The sequence below is a fragment of the Candida metapsilosis genome (genome assembly GCF_017655625.1).
Source record: "Candida metapsilosis strain BP57 chromosome Unknown scaffold7, whole genome shotgun sequence".
In the NCBI taxonomy this organism is placed as follows: Eukaryota; Fungi; Ascomycota; class Pichiomycetes; order Serinales; family Debaryomycetaceae; genus Lodderomyces; species Lodderomyces metapsilosis.
Genome location: NW_027138165.1, coordinates 228,567 through 244,120, shown reverse-complemented (window position 1 = coordinate 244,120; position 15,554 = coordinate 228,567). Strand labels below are relative to the sequence as shown.

General features: G+C 38.3%; 8 protein-coding genes across 8 annotated transcripts; 4 read left to right on the top strand and 4 right to left on the bottom strand. All coding sequences in view use genetic code 12, as the record gives it.

The window, feature by feature from the left end:
• Nucleotides 1–643: 643 nt before the first annotated feature.
• Nucleotides 644–2,464, top strand: FGR15 (Fgr15p; the record flags this gene model as incomplete). Its single annotated transcript, XM_067693748.1, has 1 exon — nucleotides 644–2,464. One exon carries the CDS (start codon nucleotides 644–646, stop codon nucleotides 2,462–2,464), a length of 1,821 nt encoding a protein of 606 aa, XP_067546138.1.
• Nucleotides 2,465–2,565: 101 nt separating this feature from the next.
• Nucleotides 2,566–3,948, bottom strand: NPL6 (Npl6p; the record flags this gene model as incomplete). Its single annotated transcript, XM_067693747.1, has 1 exon — nucleotides 2,566–3,948. The coding sequence occupies one exon, from the start codon at nucleotides 3,946–3,948 to the stop codon at nucleotides 2,566–2,568; it is 1,383 nt and encodes a 460-aa protein (XP_067546137.1).
• A 213-nt stretch (nucleotides 3,949–4,161) lies between these two features.
• On the bottom strand, nucleotides 4,162–7,011 carry I9W82_004653 (m-AAA protease subunit; the record flags this gene model as incomplete). The annotated part of the gene is made up of 1 exon (XM_067693746.1): nucleotides 4,162–7,011. The coding sequence occupies one exon, from the start codon at nucleotides 7,009–7,011 to the stop codon at nucleotides 4,162–4,164; it is 2,850 nt and encodes a 949-aa protein (XP_067546136.1).
• A 455-nt stretch (nucleotides 7,012–7,466) lies between these two features.
• I9W82_004652 (aromatic acid exporter family protein) lies at nucleotides 7,467–10,769 on the bottom strand (the record flags this gene model as incomplete). Its single annotated transcript, XM_067693745.1, has 1 exon — nucleotides 7,467–10,769. The coding sequence occupies one exon, from the start codon at nucleotides 10,767–10,769 to the stop codon at nucleotides 7,467–7,469; it is 3,303 nt and encodes a 1,100-aa protein (XP_067546135.1).
• Nucleotides 10,770–11,694: 925 nt separating this feature from the next.
• On the top strand, nucleotides 11,695–12,705 carry I9W82_004651 (allantoicase; the record flags this gene model as incomplete). Its single annotated transcript, XM_067693744.1, has 1 exon — nucleotides 11,695–12,705. The coding sequence occupies one exon, from the start codon at nucleotides 11,695–11,697 to the stop codon at nucleotides 12,703–12,705; it is 1,011 nt and encodes a 336-aa protein (XP_067546134.1).
• Nucleotides 12,706–12,712: 7 nt separating this feature from the next.
• I9W82_004650 (protein-lysine N-methyltransferase) lies at nucleotides 12,713–13,690 on the bottom strand (the record flags this gene model as incomplete). Its single annotated transcript, XM_067693743.1, has 1 exon — nucleotides 12,713–13,690. One exon carries the CDS (start codon nucleotides 13,688–13,690, stop codon nucleotides 12,713–12,715), a length of 978 nt encoding a protein of 325 aa, XP_067546133.1.
• A 200-nt stretch (nucleotides 13,691–13,890) lies between these two features.
• Nucleotides 13,891–14,364, top strand: ATP18 (F1F0 ATP synthase subunit i; the record flags this gene model as incomplete). Its single annotated transcript, XM_067693741.1, has 2 exons — nucleotides 13,891–13,954; nucleotides 14,225–14,364. 2 exons carry the CDS (start codon nucleotides 13,891–13,893, stop codon nucleotides 14,362–14,364), a joined length of 204 nt encoding a protein of 67 aa, XP_067546132.1.
• A 412-nt stretch (nucleotides 14,365–14,776) lies between these two features.
• I9W82_004648 (uncharacterized protein) lies at nucleotides 14,777–15,535 on the top strand (the record flags this gene model as incomplete). Its single annotated transcript, XM_067693740.1, has 1 exon — nucleotides 14,777–15,535. One exon carries the CDS (start codon nucleotides 14,777–14,779, stop codon nucleotides 15,533–15,535), a length of 759 nt encoding a protein of 252 aa, XP_067546131.1.
• Between the last annotated feature and the right edge of the window lie 19 nt (nucleotides 15,536–15,554).

Here is a 15,554-nt window from a genome sequence, read left to right as displayed (position 1 = left end):
TTCCGAATTGATGATGTTTACTACTCCTTTACAGATCTTCTTGTGCCCATCGTATACAAAAGCCATTAAGGTCGTGTATTCTGTTACAATTCTTTTCACAGCCAAAATTAATACAGTTTATATGCAGTATTTACTGCTAAAGTTTTACAGCCAAAGAAAATTCACAACAACACACATATGTAACCATTATATGTCACACCTTTTTTTTTTTTGCTTCACTTTATAAAAACATACATACATACCAATCAAATATCACCTAAGTAATTGATATACAATCTAACCTAACACAGTCAATCATCTAATCAATCAATAGTTTTTTTTACTTTTAAACATTTTTAAAAGTGTGATCATTTGCATTTTTTTTTGATTATTTTATTTTTAGTTTGATTTTTTTTTTTTTTGCTCAAATATCTGCAAATTCAAAAATTCATATATTAAATTTTTTTCTGTTCTTAATAAAAGGGGAAATTTTTGCAATCAATCACCTCACAAATAAAAACCAAACCAAACCAACTGACTGACAGAAACCCACAAGCACTACCCAACAACTACATCAGATAAAGGATCAATAGCATCTATCATCTATTAGATATATTCACAGGATATAACAATCATCCGCAGTTTTTTGCTTACGTCCATAGAAATGCAGTCACAAAATTCTGCATTTTCTGAGATTGAATATACACCAATGAAAGGAGAGTACGAGATTAGCCACAATCGAGCATCAAGCGAAGACTCATTATCTTCAAGTCATTCAAGTAGTGACGTTGAAGAGAAGCCAATCAGTGAATCTCGTCACAATCCTGATAAGGATTCGGATATAAGTCTTGCATCGCCAGGACAAAACTCGCCATCGCCAGAGAAGCCGGTTGAATCACTAACTTCGGCAGAATCTTCTACTACGCGGCAATCATTAAAAGATTCCACCTCTGCAGAAGCACCTGATCCATCGGCAAACACAAACGTATCACCAACTGACCCCTCAGCACCAAAAGAGGATAAACCATCATCTCAACCACCCAAGGATGGAATTGATTCAAACAAAGCATTTTCCAAAAGTACATCTACCAATGAGTCACGGTATGGCTCTACGGAACCAGCGAAAGGTTTGGAAGCTTTAAAACAATCTCCTACAGATGACATCAACCTGGTTTTCCTTAGATTAAGCAATGCTACGGTAAATACAAAAAGAGTTGACGATTTACTACTTGAACATCAAATATCAATCTTGCTTAAATCATCCCCTATGGACGCAGAGGAGTATGCCAACCACTTGAATAGAATCGCCACTATTTTATTCGAAGCCAAATTTGATCCTAAATACACCACGGCTTTACATGAAAAGTATACTGCATTGCTTGACATTGTTCAGGACTTTGTTAGTCTTGCTAATCCATTGAAATCGCAGCTTTATCTCGTAATTGAACGAAATTTTGAAGTTATGATGAAGATATCCACTAGCTACAAATCACTTGATATATCAGCTGCAACTATTCGCTTCTTAACTACAGTTTTCATGAATTTGAATTATTGGGAATTGTACAATTTATTAACTTGGAAACCTGTCATTTACCATTTTTTGAACCTTATAGGGTTGGATATTCATGAATGTTATCAGAAGTTTCTCAATGATTATGAATATTACTCATATGAAAATATCAAACAACCATTAGCATTACCAAGATCAAGAGTTAGATCAAGAAAGAGGAAAATTAGAAAATTGAATGATGATCAAGAAATGACAGCTGAGGAAAAAGAACGTACTGAACGTTTCTTTTCATTAAACCCAGATACAGCTGATCATGATAAATATGTTGCTGATATTGTGTCTGGCGCAAATAAGCAAAAGAGAACATTTAGACCCGATGTCAAACTTGAACATCACAAGATTATTAAGAAACCAGTCAACCCCACCACTTATGATAGAGTGGTTAACAAATCATCCAATTATGACCCTGACGTTGTTCATGAATGTCAATTGCCATCAGCTGAAATACCTCATCGATTATGCTTGCGAAGATTTTCAAGAAAATACGAATTAATTCGACATCAAGAAACTGTCCATTCTAAAAAGAAGAAATTGTTCAAGTGTTATGTATGCGTTAAGCAGAATCCTGGTGTTGGTCCCAGAATTTTCACTCGTCATGATACTTTGGCGAAACATATTAGAGTAAACCATGAAATATTTGGTAAAGAAGCTAAAGCTGAAGTCGCCTATTCGAAAAAACATGCAGAAGTTGTTGAAGAAGGAGATATAACTGTACATGTAGGGAGGCGGAAAACTAAAGTCGATTTTGAATTGAGAGCTAACATGGGACAAAAGGGAGGTACTGGTGGTGGAGGTGCTGGTGGTGCAAATGAATCCTTTGGTGGGTATTTGGAAACTAGTGATTTAGAATCGGGTGATGAAGAAGTTGTGTTTAATAACCAAGCACCATTGCCACAACAAACACAGGCACAATAATGAAGGAGGTATCTTTCAAGACTATTCTACAGTACAAAAGAAGTAATGTCAAACAAACTATGTTGTCCTTTAGTTTATATGTTTTTTAGTTATTCTTCTTTTTATAATACAGATGCAATTTCGTACTTTTGTTGATCAAGTACAGCTTGTTTAATCTCTTGGTCATCAATCTCATCAATAATTTCTTTTGGCACATCAGCCAACCCAGTAATTGGTCGCCTTATGTCTCTGCTTTTATAAAGCACGTCATAAGTTAATTTGCCCTCATTATTCTCAGTAGAAGCATTACCAAATTTCTCGATTTTAGATTGATGTGGTTGTGTTGACTCGGGAAACTGGACAATATTCGTAAACACATCTCTAAACCCATTTGTAGCAACTTGTAAACGCAACTCAGCCAATTTATGATTATACTCAGAAGTTTGCGATGCAATTTGATATATCCAAGTGGGATCAGTTTGATAATCAACTAAAGTTGCTGGTGCCATTGGTGTTGCATTGCCACCAGTTCCAGTACCACCAGCACCACTTCCTATACCTTCACCCAACACATTTGACAATTTGTTCTTGTACAACTCATCAGGATCAGCATATTCACCAGGTATATCACCATTTTCAATTGCTCGTTGTTCCCAGAAATCATCAATCACTTTCTTACCTTCTTTAATCATCTTGGCTCCAAATTCTCGAAAAATCGACCTTGCACTGACTAGATTCACAGCTCGACCTTTATATGAATTGGGAATAATACCACGATTGATCAAGTCTTGTTTTTGATCATTATCACAAACACGTTTGAATAAAGTTCGATGGGTTTTAAACAACAAGTATGAATCTCTAAACCCAACCATACGTGCAGGAATCGTTGAAATGACATATAATCGATCACCTTCACCGAGAATCTTGAATGTCTTCATTCGAAATTCTCTACCGCCTTTCAAGTATCCTAACTCGTCAATTTTTTCTTTACCTTTGGGATCTTCGTTGGGGATGAATACTTCATCGTTCTCGGTACTTAATGGGTTTCCATCAGCGTCGAAAACTTCTTCTTCGTTGTAAACGTATTTCTTTTCCTTCTTTTTACGCCCTCTTCTCTTTTTGCCAGGCTCGGTTGCGGTGCCTTCTTCCCCAGTCTCTGGCGCAGCTGTTCCTTCATCTTCCTCTTCTTCCTCCTCTTCTTCGTCATCGCCATTGGCATTGTCATCTTCTTCTTCTTCTTCGTCATCTGCTTCCGCTGCTACGTCCTCTTCATGAACAGCTGCATCTGAGTCGTTATCGTCGTCTTCTTCATCCTTCACTGTGCTCGTCTTGCGTTTCTTCGTTTTTCGACTAACTTCGGAATCTTCATCTTCTTCAACTTCGTCCTCCACGAGTTCTTTCTGATTCACGGTATCATCGACAACATTCGTGTCTTCCTCATGATACTCATCTTGTGAATCGTGATCTTCATCAACTGACTTGTGTACTCTTCCTCGCTTAGCCATTTCTTGTAGAATCAATAAACGAATGTTGGCTTTACCAAGAATTTTTTTTTTTTTTTTGTTGTTTTCAGTTTAATCTAATACGCTTACATACAGGACGTTATGGATTTCATACCACACTTATTTCATGTATTCTAGTCTATCTACAAGATTACTGTATGCTAAGTATTACAACAGCTAAAGCATAGTTTCGAGGTCCCTCTCCACCAAACCAACTCACTTGTCTTCATCTTCCTTTTCCTTCTCATTGTTTTTCTCCTCCTTTTCCTTCTCATTATCTTTCTTTTCATTCTCAGGCTTGACATTCTTGAATGCATCTTTACCGTCAAGGTACTTATCAAAGGCATCATTGGTCTCAGGGAACGGTCTTTTGCCCAATAATCTAATCATGTCTTCCCGAGTGATAAACTCCTTCTTCAACAACTCTTCTGCAACTAATTTCACCTCTTTGGCTTTTTCCGTTAACAATTGCTTACATTTGTCATGACATTCCTGAACAATTCTCTTCACCTCAGCATCAATCTCCCTACTAGTCTCTTCACTAAAGGGCTTAGTCAAATCATCTTGGGACCTAGTATCATAATAATTAACCATTCCTATTTTGGGTGACATTCCGAATCGCAACACCATGGACTGAGCAATATTGGTCACTTTCTTAAAATCATCATGGGCCCCACCAGTCACTGATGCAAAATGCAATTCTTCTGAAACTCGACCTCCTAAAGTCATAATCATTCTATCGTACAATTGAGCAGTTGACATCAAGTATTGGTCCGGAGGCAAATATTGAGCATAACCCAAGGTACCTTTTCCTCTAGGAATGATTGACACTTTCAACAATGGGTGTGCGTGCTTTAAAAACCATCCACATATAGCATGTCCAGCCTCGTGGAACGCAACAATTCTTTGCTCTTCTGGGTTCAACAACTTTGACTTCTTCTCAACACCACCAATGACTCTTTCAATAGCCAATTCAAAATGTCTCAAAGTCACAGAACTAGCATTAAACCTTGCGGCAATCAAAGCAGCTTCATTACAAACATTGGCGATATCAGCACCAGAAAATCCAGGAGTTAAAGCTGCCAATCTTCCAGATAAATCACGATCAATATCCTTTTCTAAAGTGATTTTTCTCAAATGAACATCAAAAATCTCTTTTCTGCCTTGCAATTCAGGGTTATCAATGTGGACATGTCTGTCAAATCTTCCCGGTCTCAATAAAGCTCTATCTAAGATATCTGCTCTGTTTGTACCTGCTAATACAACAACATGATCAGTACTATCAAATCCATCCATCTCAACCAATAATTGATTCAATGTGGTTTCTCTCTCGTCATTGGCACCAGTCGCATTTCCTTTTGATCTTTGTTTACCGATAGCATCAATCTCATCAACAAACACTATTGATGGCGCGTTTTCCCTAGCAGTTTTGAACAAGTCTCGTACACGAGAAGCACCAACACCAACAAACATTTCTACAAACTCAGAACCGGATACAGAATAAAATGGAACTCCAGCTTCTCCCGCAGTTGCTTTCGCAAGCAATGTCTTACCAGTTCCCGGTGGTCCTGAAAGAATAGCTCCACGAGGAATTTTAGCACCAAGTTTTTCATACTTCTCCGGGTTTTGCAAAAAGTTTACAAACTCAGTGACTTCTTGCTTTGCCTCTGCCATACCTGCAACATCCTTAAATTTAATTTTCACATCAGTTTCCTGGTTAAACTTCTTTGCAGTGGACTTTCCAAATCCCATTGGTCCCATTCCCCCCATAGATGAGGCTGCCTTTTTCGTCATCCAATAAATTGCTCCCAAAAACAAAACAGTTGGCAAAAAGTTGATCAAAAACTTGGTGGTGTTTCCTTTAGTTGTATAAACAACTGGGACTCTCATTTGTGGGGCGATATTGTACTTATCCTGAGCTTCTCTCAAATTGCGTTCAAACGTTTCCACTGAGCCAATGCTGAAATACAATTTTTCAGCGTGATTCTGGCGTAAACCGTTTTCATTCAATTCCAAATATGCCACCGTGTTATTTACAACAACAACTTTAGAAACCATGTTTTTGCTCAAATAGTTGGCAACAAAGTCCTGGAATGTAATCTCTTTACCATTGTCACCACCAGTATAGGAGAGGAAAAAGACAACAAGAGCGATAAGTGCCACGGCTTGAGCAATTTGCTTCGGAGAAAACTCAATCTCAATATTAATTGGTCCCTTTTTCTCCTTTTTGTCTCCCTTCTTTTTATTCTTGTCGTTCTCACTTGCTTGCTTGAAGAAGGTTGAGAATATATCGCTATTGTTATGCCTTTTCTTTAACACTTCCTTAAGTTTTTGAAAATCGTTAATTATTTGATACTCGTTGGGACAAAGGGCAAACGTTTTCTTTCCATCAACTGCATACGGAGTTGAAAGAATCGTGCTGAAGATCTTGAACCAAAGCTGTACGGATTTGGAATTGAGATTCATGTCACGGGCAACATCAGATGGATTCAAATCCTCAGTCTCCGTGGCTGCTTTGTCAAATGCAGTTAAAAGTTTCTGCACATCCGTATTGCTAAATTTCAACAGATCCAAGTACTCCAAATTGTTTGACAAGACGTAGTAAATGCGCACGGTTTGTAATATCTCGTCCTTGGTCAATGGCAGAAAATTGGGATGCAGTCTGGTGAATGAGTCCTGGATCTCCTTTATCTCCTTTTCGGCTATGTCGTCGTCCAATATTATGAGTCCCCCAGACTTTTCAAACTCATCACATTTTCTTTCAAACTCTTGCAACATAAACTTATAAACAACTGCCATTCTGTCGAGGTATCTTATATCAAATGGATCAACGGGGAGTTGTATTTCAGGAAGAGTTGCAGCCGGTAGATCATGCTTCTTGAACATTTTCTCAAACCTCTGTCTCATTTTCTTTAATTGAGCCTCGTAATCATCGGAATTTTGATTCTTCTGTAGTAAATACGATGATGAATGAATTGATCTTCTCGCCACTGGCACACATCTTGGCAAAGATCGTCTTAGTATACTTGCAACGCTTCTCCTACTCCGTGATATAAAAAGACTCATTGTAATTTTTTTGCCTTGCCACAAGTTGTCCAACTAATGCTTTTATATCAGGTCACTTTTTTAATTCAAATCTAACGGACCCACAGAATATTTTTTGCCTCTCTGAAAAAAAAAAAGCTGAAAAAACGAAGACAGTATTTTTGATCACAGTTACACGCACCCTGTCTTTCTTTTTGCAACAATCTACAAATTTGGTCACCGCTCTACCTCTGAGGTTGGAGCTAGCACAGGCGTAGAACATAACACATCAGGCTAGATATTGAAAAAAAAAAATTGCTACAAGCTAAAGCTGTACATTTTAAGAGGGTTTTGCACCAATTTGGCTGCTAATTACTTTGCGTTTGTTTCTGAACAAAAGCTAGAAAGGAACACCAGATAAACTTCGTGCTTGCGAAGCCGAGCTATTATTCACGGACACTTTCTTTAAAATAATCTCTATTAGGTTTAAGTAAATTTTACCCTGTTTCTATATCCTCGGCAGCTTCTTCATCTTCAGTATCATCATCAATCAAAATATTCTCATCCAAGTCGTACATCTCACCAACAAGTCCCTTGACAACGATCATAATCTCATCCAATCTGTTGTAAATCATATGCCCAATTAACAACGAAAGTATGTTCAATTGTCCATCGCGGCTGAAAAACTTTTGGTAATCTAAATGGTCGGTTATGGCGCTATGGTCATTCGATTTGACAGTTTTAGAACTGTAAAAACGTTCACTCAAAGAGACCTTGTTTATGCCCCATTGACGACTAAGTAATTCCATATGTCGTAAGCCTATATTAGCCTCGGTGATTTTTGGCAACGCATCTTTTGTCTTGATTGCATCTGAAGCCATATGAATGAGGGAAAAAAGCTCAGCATCTAACTCTGAGTAACAGAACCCGACACGTTTCATTATAATGGGAACCCAGGTAGCTGGATCTTCAAGCTCATTCATCGCCACCAACATCATCAAGTACAATTGTACAGTGTCGGCAATCAATCCTTGAAGACGTAAGTATTTCGACTCTGGCCAATATCCTGAAATTGGAAGTTCAAACTTCAACGGAACTAAAAGTTTATTCAACAGAGCAATCCTCATAAAGTGGTATCTGAATCGAGCCAAAAGAATGTCGTGTCTCTCTAAAATGTGGTAAGTTGGGTCATTGCATCTTTTCACAGCAAACTTGGCAATATCACAATGGATATTACCCACTTCTGATAATGATGATCCCAAGATTTGCCTCACAATATGTTTTGAAGATTTTGGTTGGGGAAGAACAGCCGTTAGTGATCCTATACATAAACCAATAACCACTCCAATAAAACGTAAGTAAGCTGGCTTCCAACCGTAGCTAACGTTGGCTTGCTTACTTCCACTGGCATCTAGCCAGGAAGTACCCAACACCAAGATTGTCGTTACACCAAGCAAAACTTGAGGTAAAAGCGTCAGATGTACCGAAAAATGTCTGAAAAAGACCAAATATAGATAGATAACACCACTCACAGCCCCATATCCATAGTAGTTACCGGCACCGTTTCCACACGATATATACCAGCACACAAGTCCTATTAAACACCCAAAAAATGTATAAATAAGTTTTGACATAAACACATATGTGGTTTGTCCAGTACTCTCACTTATGGAAACTGCAATCATAATCACAAGCCAAACCATTCTTATACTGTAGTACCAATGTGCTGTCGTTCTCACAAAATAAGGTATTGCGCCTACACAAATGAGCCCACCGGCACGGATCCAAAACCAAAATTTATCCGATATCAAAAAGTAAAAAATCTTTGTAATGTAGAGCCCAATATATTGAAAAAGGTTTGCTGGTGGTAAATTGTCGGCATCTCTCGTCTGTATATCCTTGTGTAAATAGTCTGGAACATCTGCATCAAGATCACTTGTCAAATGTCGTGGTTTGGAATACTTGGTTTTTGTGAAATATGTGATAAACGTGGGAGTGGGCCGCCTCTCATCTAAGTCAATGAATAGGTCAAATAGTTTGATAATATTCTCACACTGGTGTCTAGCAATTTGAAGAAATAGCACCCCTTGACTGATCAAAAACAACAACCATTCTTCACTATGATTTTCATCAATCATCATTTCTTTCAATGTATCAATGTCTTCAAATTTTGCGAGTGTGTCTAATATTTCTTGCTTGGTTTGTTTCACCTTATCCGCCATTTCCTTTTGTTTTGCTACATGTTTCTTGTACTCCCATGGGGCTAAAGCAAAAAACCTGAAATTATTAGCAGCACCGATCCATTCAAGCACAACGTCCAACGCTTTATCTGATACCTCCAACAATGGACTGAGTTTGGCTGTGAGATGCTTAGCGATTTCATCAATCTCATCAGGTAATAATCTATTTCCTTGACCGTGGTGCAAAAATCGATGTCGTAACGTTTTCATACGCTTATTGTGCTCGTACTCTCCTACTTTCTTATATGAGTCCTGAAATGCACTGTATATTTTTGCATGTCCGTGACTCAAAGAAGAAACAGTTGATCTTCGCCTGGCCATTCGAAAATCATCTTTAGCAAAAAACGTTCTTTCTTGTAACAATTGGAAAAAATGAGCATAACTTGCAGTAGCGGTGACCAAGTTCTTGGCTAGTGATCTAAACTGTCCAACATCACCGACATCAAACCTTCCATAAGAGTATTCCAACCATATAGTTGAGGCTATTACCTCCAATGGACCTGTCTTGGCTCTGATGCTGGTCATTTCCTTCTTGAAAGCCTTGTAGTTTGCAAAATTTGGCGCAGATGGTTTCATTGTCTTGAAAAGTCGCATATTCTTCACTGACGCTTGTTTCAATTGATTAAGAACACCTTGTGTTCCAGCAATGTACTTGAAACTCGAGGTCAGAGGAAACACAAAAAATGATGCTCCAAACTTCAAAAGAAGGCCACATCCAACAGGTCTTAAAACTGTATAGCCTATTTCTAACGGCTGATACAAGGGAGAAAAATGGCCATAACACGAATAGATCACATTCCCTATTTGCCCAATAATGTAGCACGAATTCCAAAACGGATGAATGCTTCGTACATTTCCTAATATGACTGTGTTTGTAATTATTGATATCATGGTAATTGCAACCACCTTCGTTTTAATGTACCTTCCACTGAATATTTGATCACTCACGCAATCTTGAAGCTGCGGTCCCATTTGGCAAACACCTTCAGATATCAAATTTTGCACTAGCTCCTGTTGAGTAATGCCACCATGTAAATCATTTATAATCTTTGATCTGACAACGTGATGGACAAACGAAATTAGCACTCCAATTAACATCGCTAGTGAAATCAACACATTCTGGATTATGGATGCACCACCGGCTATTCCAATAAAAGAGACAATCAAAACCAAGTAAGGAGCACCTCCAAGCCACTGGCTTGTTTCCGGCACAATTGATAATATCATTGCCGAGAATAATTGCGCCCAACTTTGAGAAACTACCTGAAGCGACTTGTAGTCTAGATGCTGTAGAACATAATATGGATAAACGACATCGAGTGCTTTCCTCCACAAGGGTTTTGTTCTAGTAGGCTCTTCGGTTATGATTGTGCTTCCAATATTACGATTATCGCCTTCGGGATAATATGCGTTACATACAACATCATTGCCGCTGGTGTCTTCATACTTTGGATTGAAGGGAATGGGATATGTTGCATTGGTTGGTGATACTCTAGAAGCAGCTGATGATGAAATGGAACTCAATGAAATGTTTTCCTCTTCGTCTCGTGAATTAACCATAGCAAAGTGATTTTAGCGGGACTTCTATGTAGGTGATATATGTGAAATGGATGAGCTGTCTTAAACCAGCACGTTACCCTTTTGGTGGATTCAAACTTTTGGGTGAAACTCTTAGATGACTTTTGTTTTGATGACGGATGTTTATAATTCCGGTGAAAGATTACATAATCATACTAATTTTAGCAATTGGGCATTTTCTATTGCACCAGTCTAGTGAGGCTTAGAAAAGGAAAAACCGAACCGATAGACCGTTGAAAACTTCCGAGCACCTGTAATGTTGGATAGGCTTAGAGTATATAGGAAGGAGGTATGAAAACTTGTTTTACGTAAAGGTACGTATTTGATAATATTGTCGGAAGGGAACAATCTTTTTAACTTTTGTGTCCTGAGTGAAGAAAATTATTGCCGAACACTCCTACAAGTCTTCAGACTCTGACGGGAATGCAGTCTAGACCCCCCCTGTAATGCTACAGTAGTTATTATTCCTCCTACACGGAAAATATAATATAAGTACACTTGAAACCCCTACAACTCGAATTTCCTCTGTGCGCCTAATGTCCGATGCAATATCTAATCGGGGTTTTGCGCAAAACAAAATTTTACAACACAACATAGAACTCATGTCCATGAACAAAGACTCTTTCCATGGTTCCAATTCTTTTCAAGTATCCACCAAAGCGGGGTTCAGTTATATCACATTCCCAAGTTAGAGTGTATCAGTATATGTGAGCCGCGCGCCACATTAGTAAATTAACTCCACAGTAAAAAATCTCGAGATCAATTCGGAAGTTCCCGAAATGTATATTGAGGTATAAATATTCCAAAAAAAATTCTTCATCATTACTAAACAACCATTCATCACCACCTCATCATTACAGGAATTAATCCACTTACTAAATATTCAAAGTCATACTGAAAGCAAGCAATGTCTAAAGTTTTAACAGAGCAACAATTTAAAGACCAAATAGTCTCCAAGTATGTTGATGTTATCGGAGAAAAATTGGATGGAAAGATTCATTCATTCTCTGATGAATGGTTTGCTAAAGCGGAAAACTTAATTAAACCAAAGCCACCAATTAGAGATGCTACTAAATTCACTTACGCTGGAGCATGGTACGATGGATGGGAGACAAGAAGACACAATGAGGAGGAAGCAGATTGGGTTATTTTCAAGTTTGGTGTCAGTTCGGCAAACTTGATAGGATGTGAAGTGGATACTGCATTTTTCAGTGGTAACCATGCACCAGCAATTTCTGTTGAAGCTGCACAAGTTTTCAATGATAGTGATTTGGACAAACTCACTGATAAAGATTGGGAGACTGTGATTCCAAAGACTGAATGTGGGCCAAATCAAAAACACTTTTTTGCAAGAGACAAACTCACTGAAAAGAATTACACTCACGCCAGGTTGAGAATGTACCCAGATGGGGGTATTGCTAGATTCAGATTGTATGGACACGTTGTTCCAGTAACTAAAGAGTCCTCAGACGTGATTGACTTTGCATCAGTCAAGAATGGAGGAGTTGCTATCAAAGTCAGCGACCAGCACTTTGGTACTGCTGATAACTTGTTGTTGCCTGGTAGAGGTCACGACATGAGTGATGGTTGGGAGACAAAGAGGTCAAGAGAACCTGGCCACACAGATTGGGTTGTGATTAGATTAGGAGCACCTGCCAAGTTGCAAAAGGTTGTTATTGACACTGCTCATTTCAGAGGTAACTTTCCACAGAAAATTAATGTCAAGGGGACCTCAGTTAAGGATGAGAATGACATTGACAAAGCAGAATGGACCACCATTGTTCCTGATTCAAAAACAAGCGCTGACAAAGAGCACGAGTTCACCATCAAGAACAATGAAGCTCTTTCTCACATTAAGGTCACAATTATCCCAGATGGTGGTGTAAAGAGAATTAGAGCATTTGGTGTAAGAGCTTGAGTATAGTTTAGTCTACCTTTATAGTATATACACGTATTTCTGGAGTATTCTCATCGAAATAGCAATTGGCCGATATTGCACAAGGATTAGTTTCTTGTATTGTGATCTCCCAGCGATTCGTAAACCACTTATCGAGCTCTTTTTCCCACAGCAGAATTGTTTCCTCATTTCTCACTGTAGCAGCAATAATTGCGAAACTTAACAGGTTGAGCTTGAAAAAGTCATCAATGGTACGACATAGTGGTTCAAGTGCTGTCAAATCGTATGTTACATCAGCGGCAATGAGCACATCGACATTGTCCTCAATAGTTAAGGGCTCGCCCCAAATTAGTTGTTGGCATTGAAGGACATGAGAGTCCAACAAGTTATTTCTTTTCATTGTTTCATGTATGTTATCAAATACTGTTGATGAGCCATCAGTGAGTACAATTTTTCTCAAGGGTGAGTTTTGATGGTAATGTTTGGCCAAAGAGAGTCCCAATAGACCTGTTCCACAACCTAGTTCAACCACAGTTTTGCCTTTCAAGGATCTGGAAAAATGCTTTGCGCAAGCTTCCTTATCGTTAAGTATATTCGACAAGAGCAACGCGGCCTCCCAAGTTCGTAACCCTGTGGTATTACTTCCAGAAATCAACCTCGGCATCTCCTTCATGACAACAACATCATTATCGGTAAACGACTTATTATTGAGTCCACCTATATGGTATTTAATTATATCGGGAACATCTGGTGGTAATTCTTTTGCATTGAGTATTTTTCCATCAACATATAGCTCGTATATATCATCTGATGTCTCTTGATTCAACGCTTCAATACAATTTATGTACTGTGAAAGTAGGCTCTTGAAGTAGAATGGATTATTCTCAAGTTGTGGCTTGATGATGTTAGCAATTACCAATTGTGAGGAATAGTCAGTTAACTCATCTGGGATATTAATCTTTTTCACAGGTACTCTTTGATCAATGAATGCTTGTAACTGTTCCATGAAATGGTTTATATAATAAATCTTATCCTGTATATAACTCTTGTCCAATTATAAAGAAATAAAAAGTTTTGAATATCCGAAAAAAAGAAAATTTTGTTTCAGTGAGAGAGAAAGAGAGAGAGTAAAAATTTCAACAACAGTGAGAGAGAAGGACAGAGAATTATTTGCTTCTAAATCATACATATTCAGAATCAATTACAATGCCATCACTTCCAAAATACCCATTCCCAGTCTTAAAGACTTACTGGCCATTTGCCGTCGGAGGTATGTAAACTTCAATTTCGGTGATGGGGTTCAGTCCACATGTCCTTGAACAGAAGGAGAGAAAACACGAAAAAAGGATATTACCAATTGACCTCCAAATGTTCTAGGTATCACAGATTATGAAGCTCATTAGTTCAATTAGTGAGACAGGCCTGGATATATTTGAAGAACGACGCCTTTATGTGCATCGCACAATTTCCCTCACTTCAAGGCCCAACAGTGTGACTCCTTTTTTTTTCGAAAACCCGTTTACTAACTACTCAACTCTAGCTGGTGTCACATACTACTTGATCTACAAAGCTTCAGTTGCTGCTTCCAACACTGATGAATTTATTAACGATCCAAGAAATCCAAGATTCAAGAACGGTGGTAAATACATTGATTTAAGCAAAAAAGAAGAAGCTCATTAAGTGATTTCGGAGTCAAGCTATCACAATGCTGGTGGGTATACAATGTGCTACACATCAGTGATCTGGTGCTGGCTAAAAGTCTTTTATACAGGGTAATTACAGGTAATACAGAATGACAAGTTACAAAGATTTACTTATAGCTATTCAGATACAGCCTTGCCTCTCTCTCTCAAGACTGGTGCGTAGACACTCTGACTCTCAGTCCAATTTGATGTACCCTCACAGCCAATAAAAGAGGTTGATTACGTAAGTGTATCACTTTGCGCTACCGGGTGCTTATCCAAATGGGTCATCTTCTTTAATTTCCAATTTCAATTTTCATATTATTAATCACATTTTGAAAGCAGGTTTATTCTGCAAATAGGAACACACTTACAGCTTACCATACTCATCATCATATACACATGCAACTATGATGATGTTATCGAGAGGAACAACGCTTAGAAATGTTACCGGCGCCGCCATCTTTAGGCGTCTTCTCCACATCAAGACAGCATCTACTCCGAACGAAAATGCTTTGAAATTCATCTCCCCAGACAAACCGATATTACCTATAGACAACACGACATTCGAGTTTACCTCAACATTACAAGCCATCCATTCACCATTGGCATTACAACTTTTCAAACTTCCTGGAATCAAATCAATTTTACTAGGACCTGACTTTTTAACAGTGAACAAGTTTGATAATTACGACTGGCATGACTTATCACAAGAGGTTACTGATACTATGAAGCAATTTTTAGAACATAAAGATGCCAAACCAGTAATAACTAACGAACTTGTGGACAAGATTCAACAAGATAAGGAAGCATTGGAGGATGAAGATGAATCGGAGATTGTACTGATGATTAAAGAACTTATCGAAACAAGGATACGTCCTGCTATACAAGATGATGGTGGAGATATTGAATACAAGGGTTTTGATGAAGAAACAGGTACTGTATTTTTGAAATTACAAGGTGCTTGTAAGTCATGCAGTTCCAGTGAAGACACGCTAAAGAGCGGGATTGAAGGCATGTTGAAGCATTATATTGAAGAAGTTGAAGAAGTGCAACAAATTTTGGACCCTGAAGAAGAAATTGCCATGAAGGAGTTTGAAAGATTGGAATCGCAGTTAAAGGGAGCAAAGAGTGCCACCACAGTCGATGAAGGTCCTCCATCTTTATAGTGGCTAGATTTGTATTTAT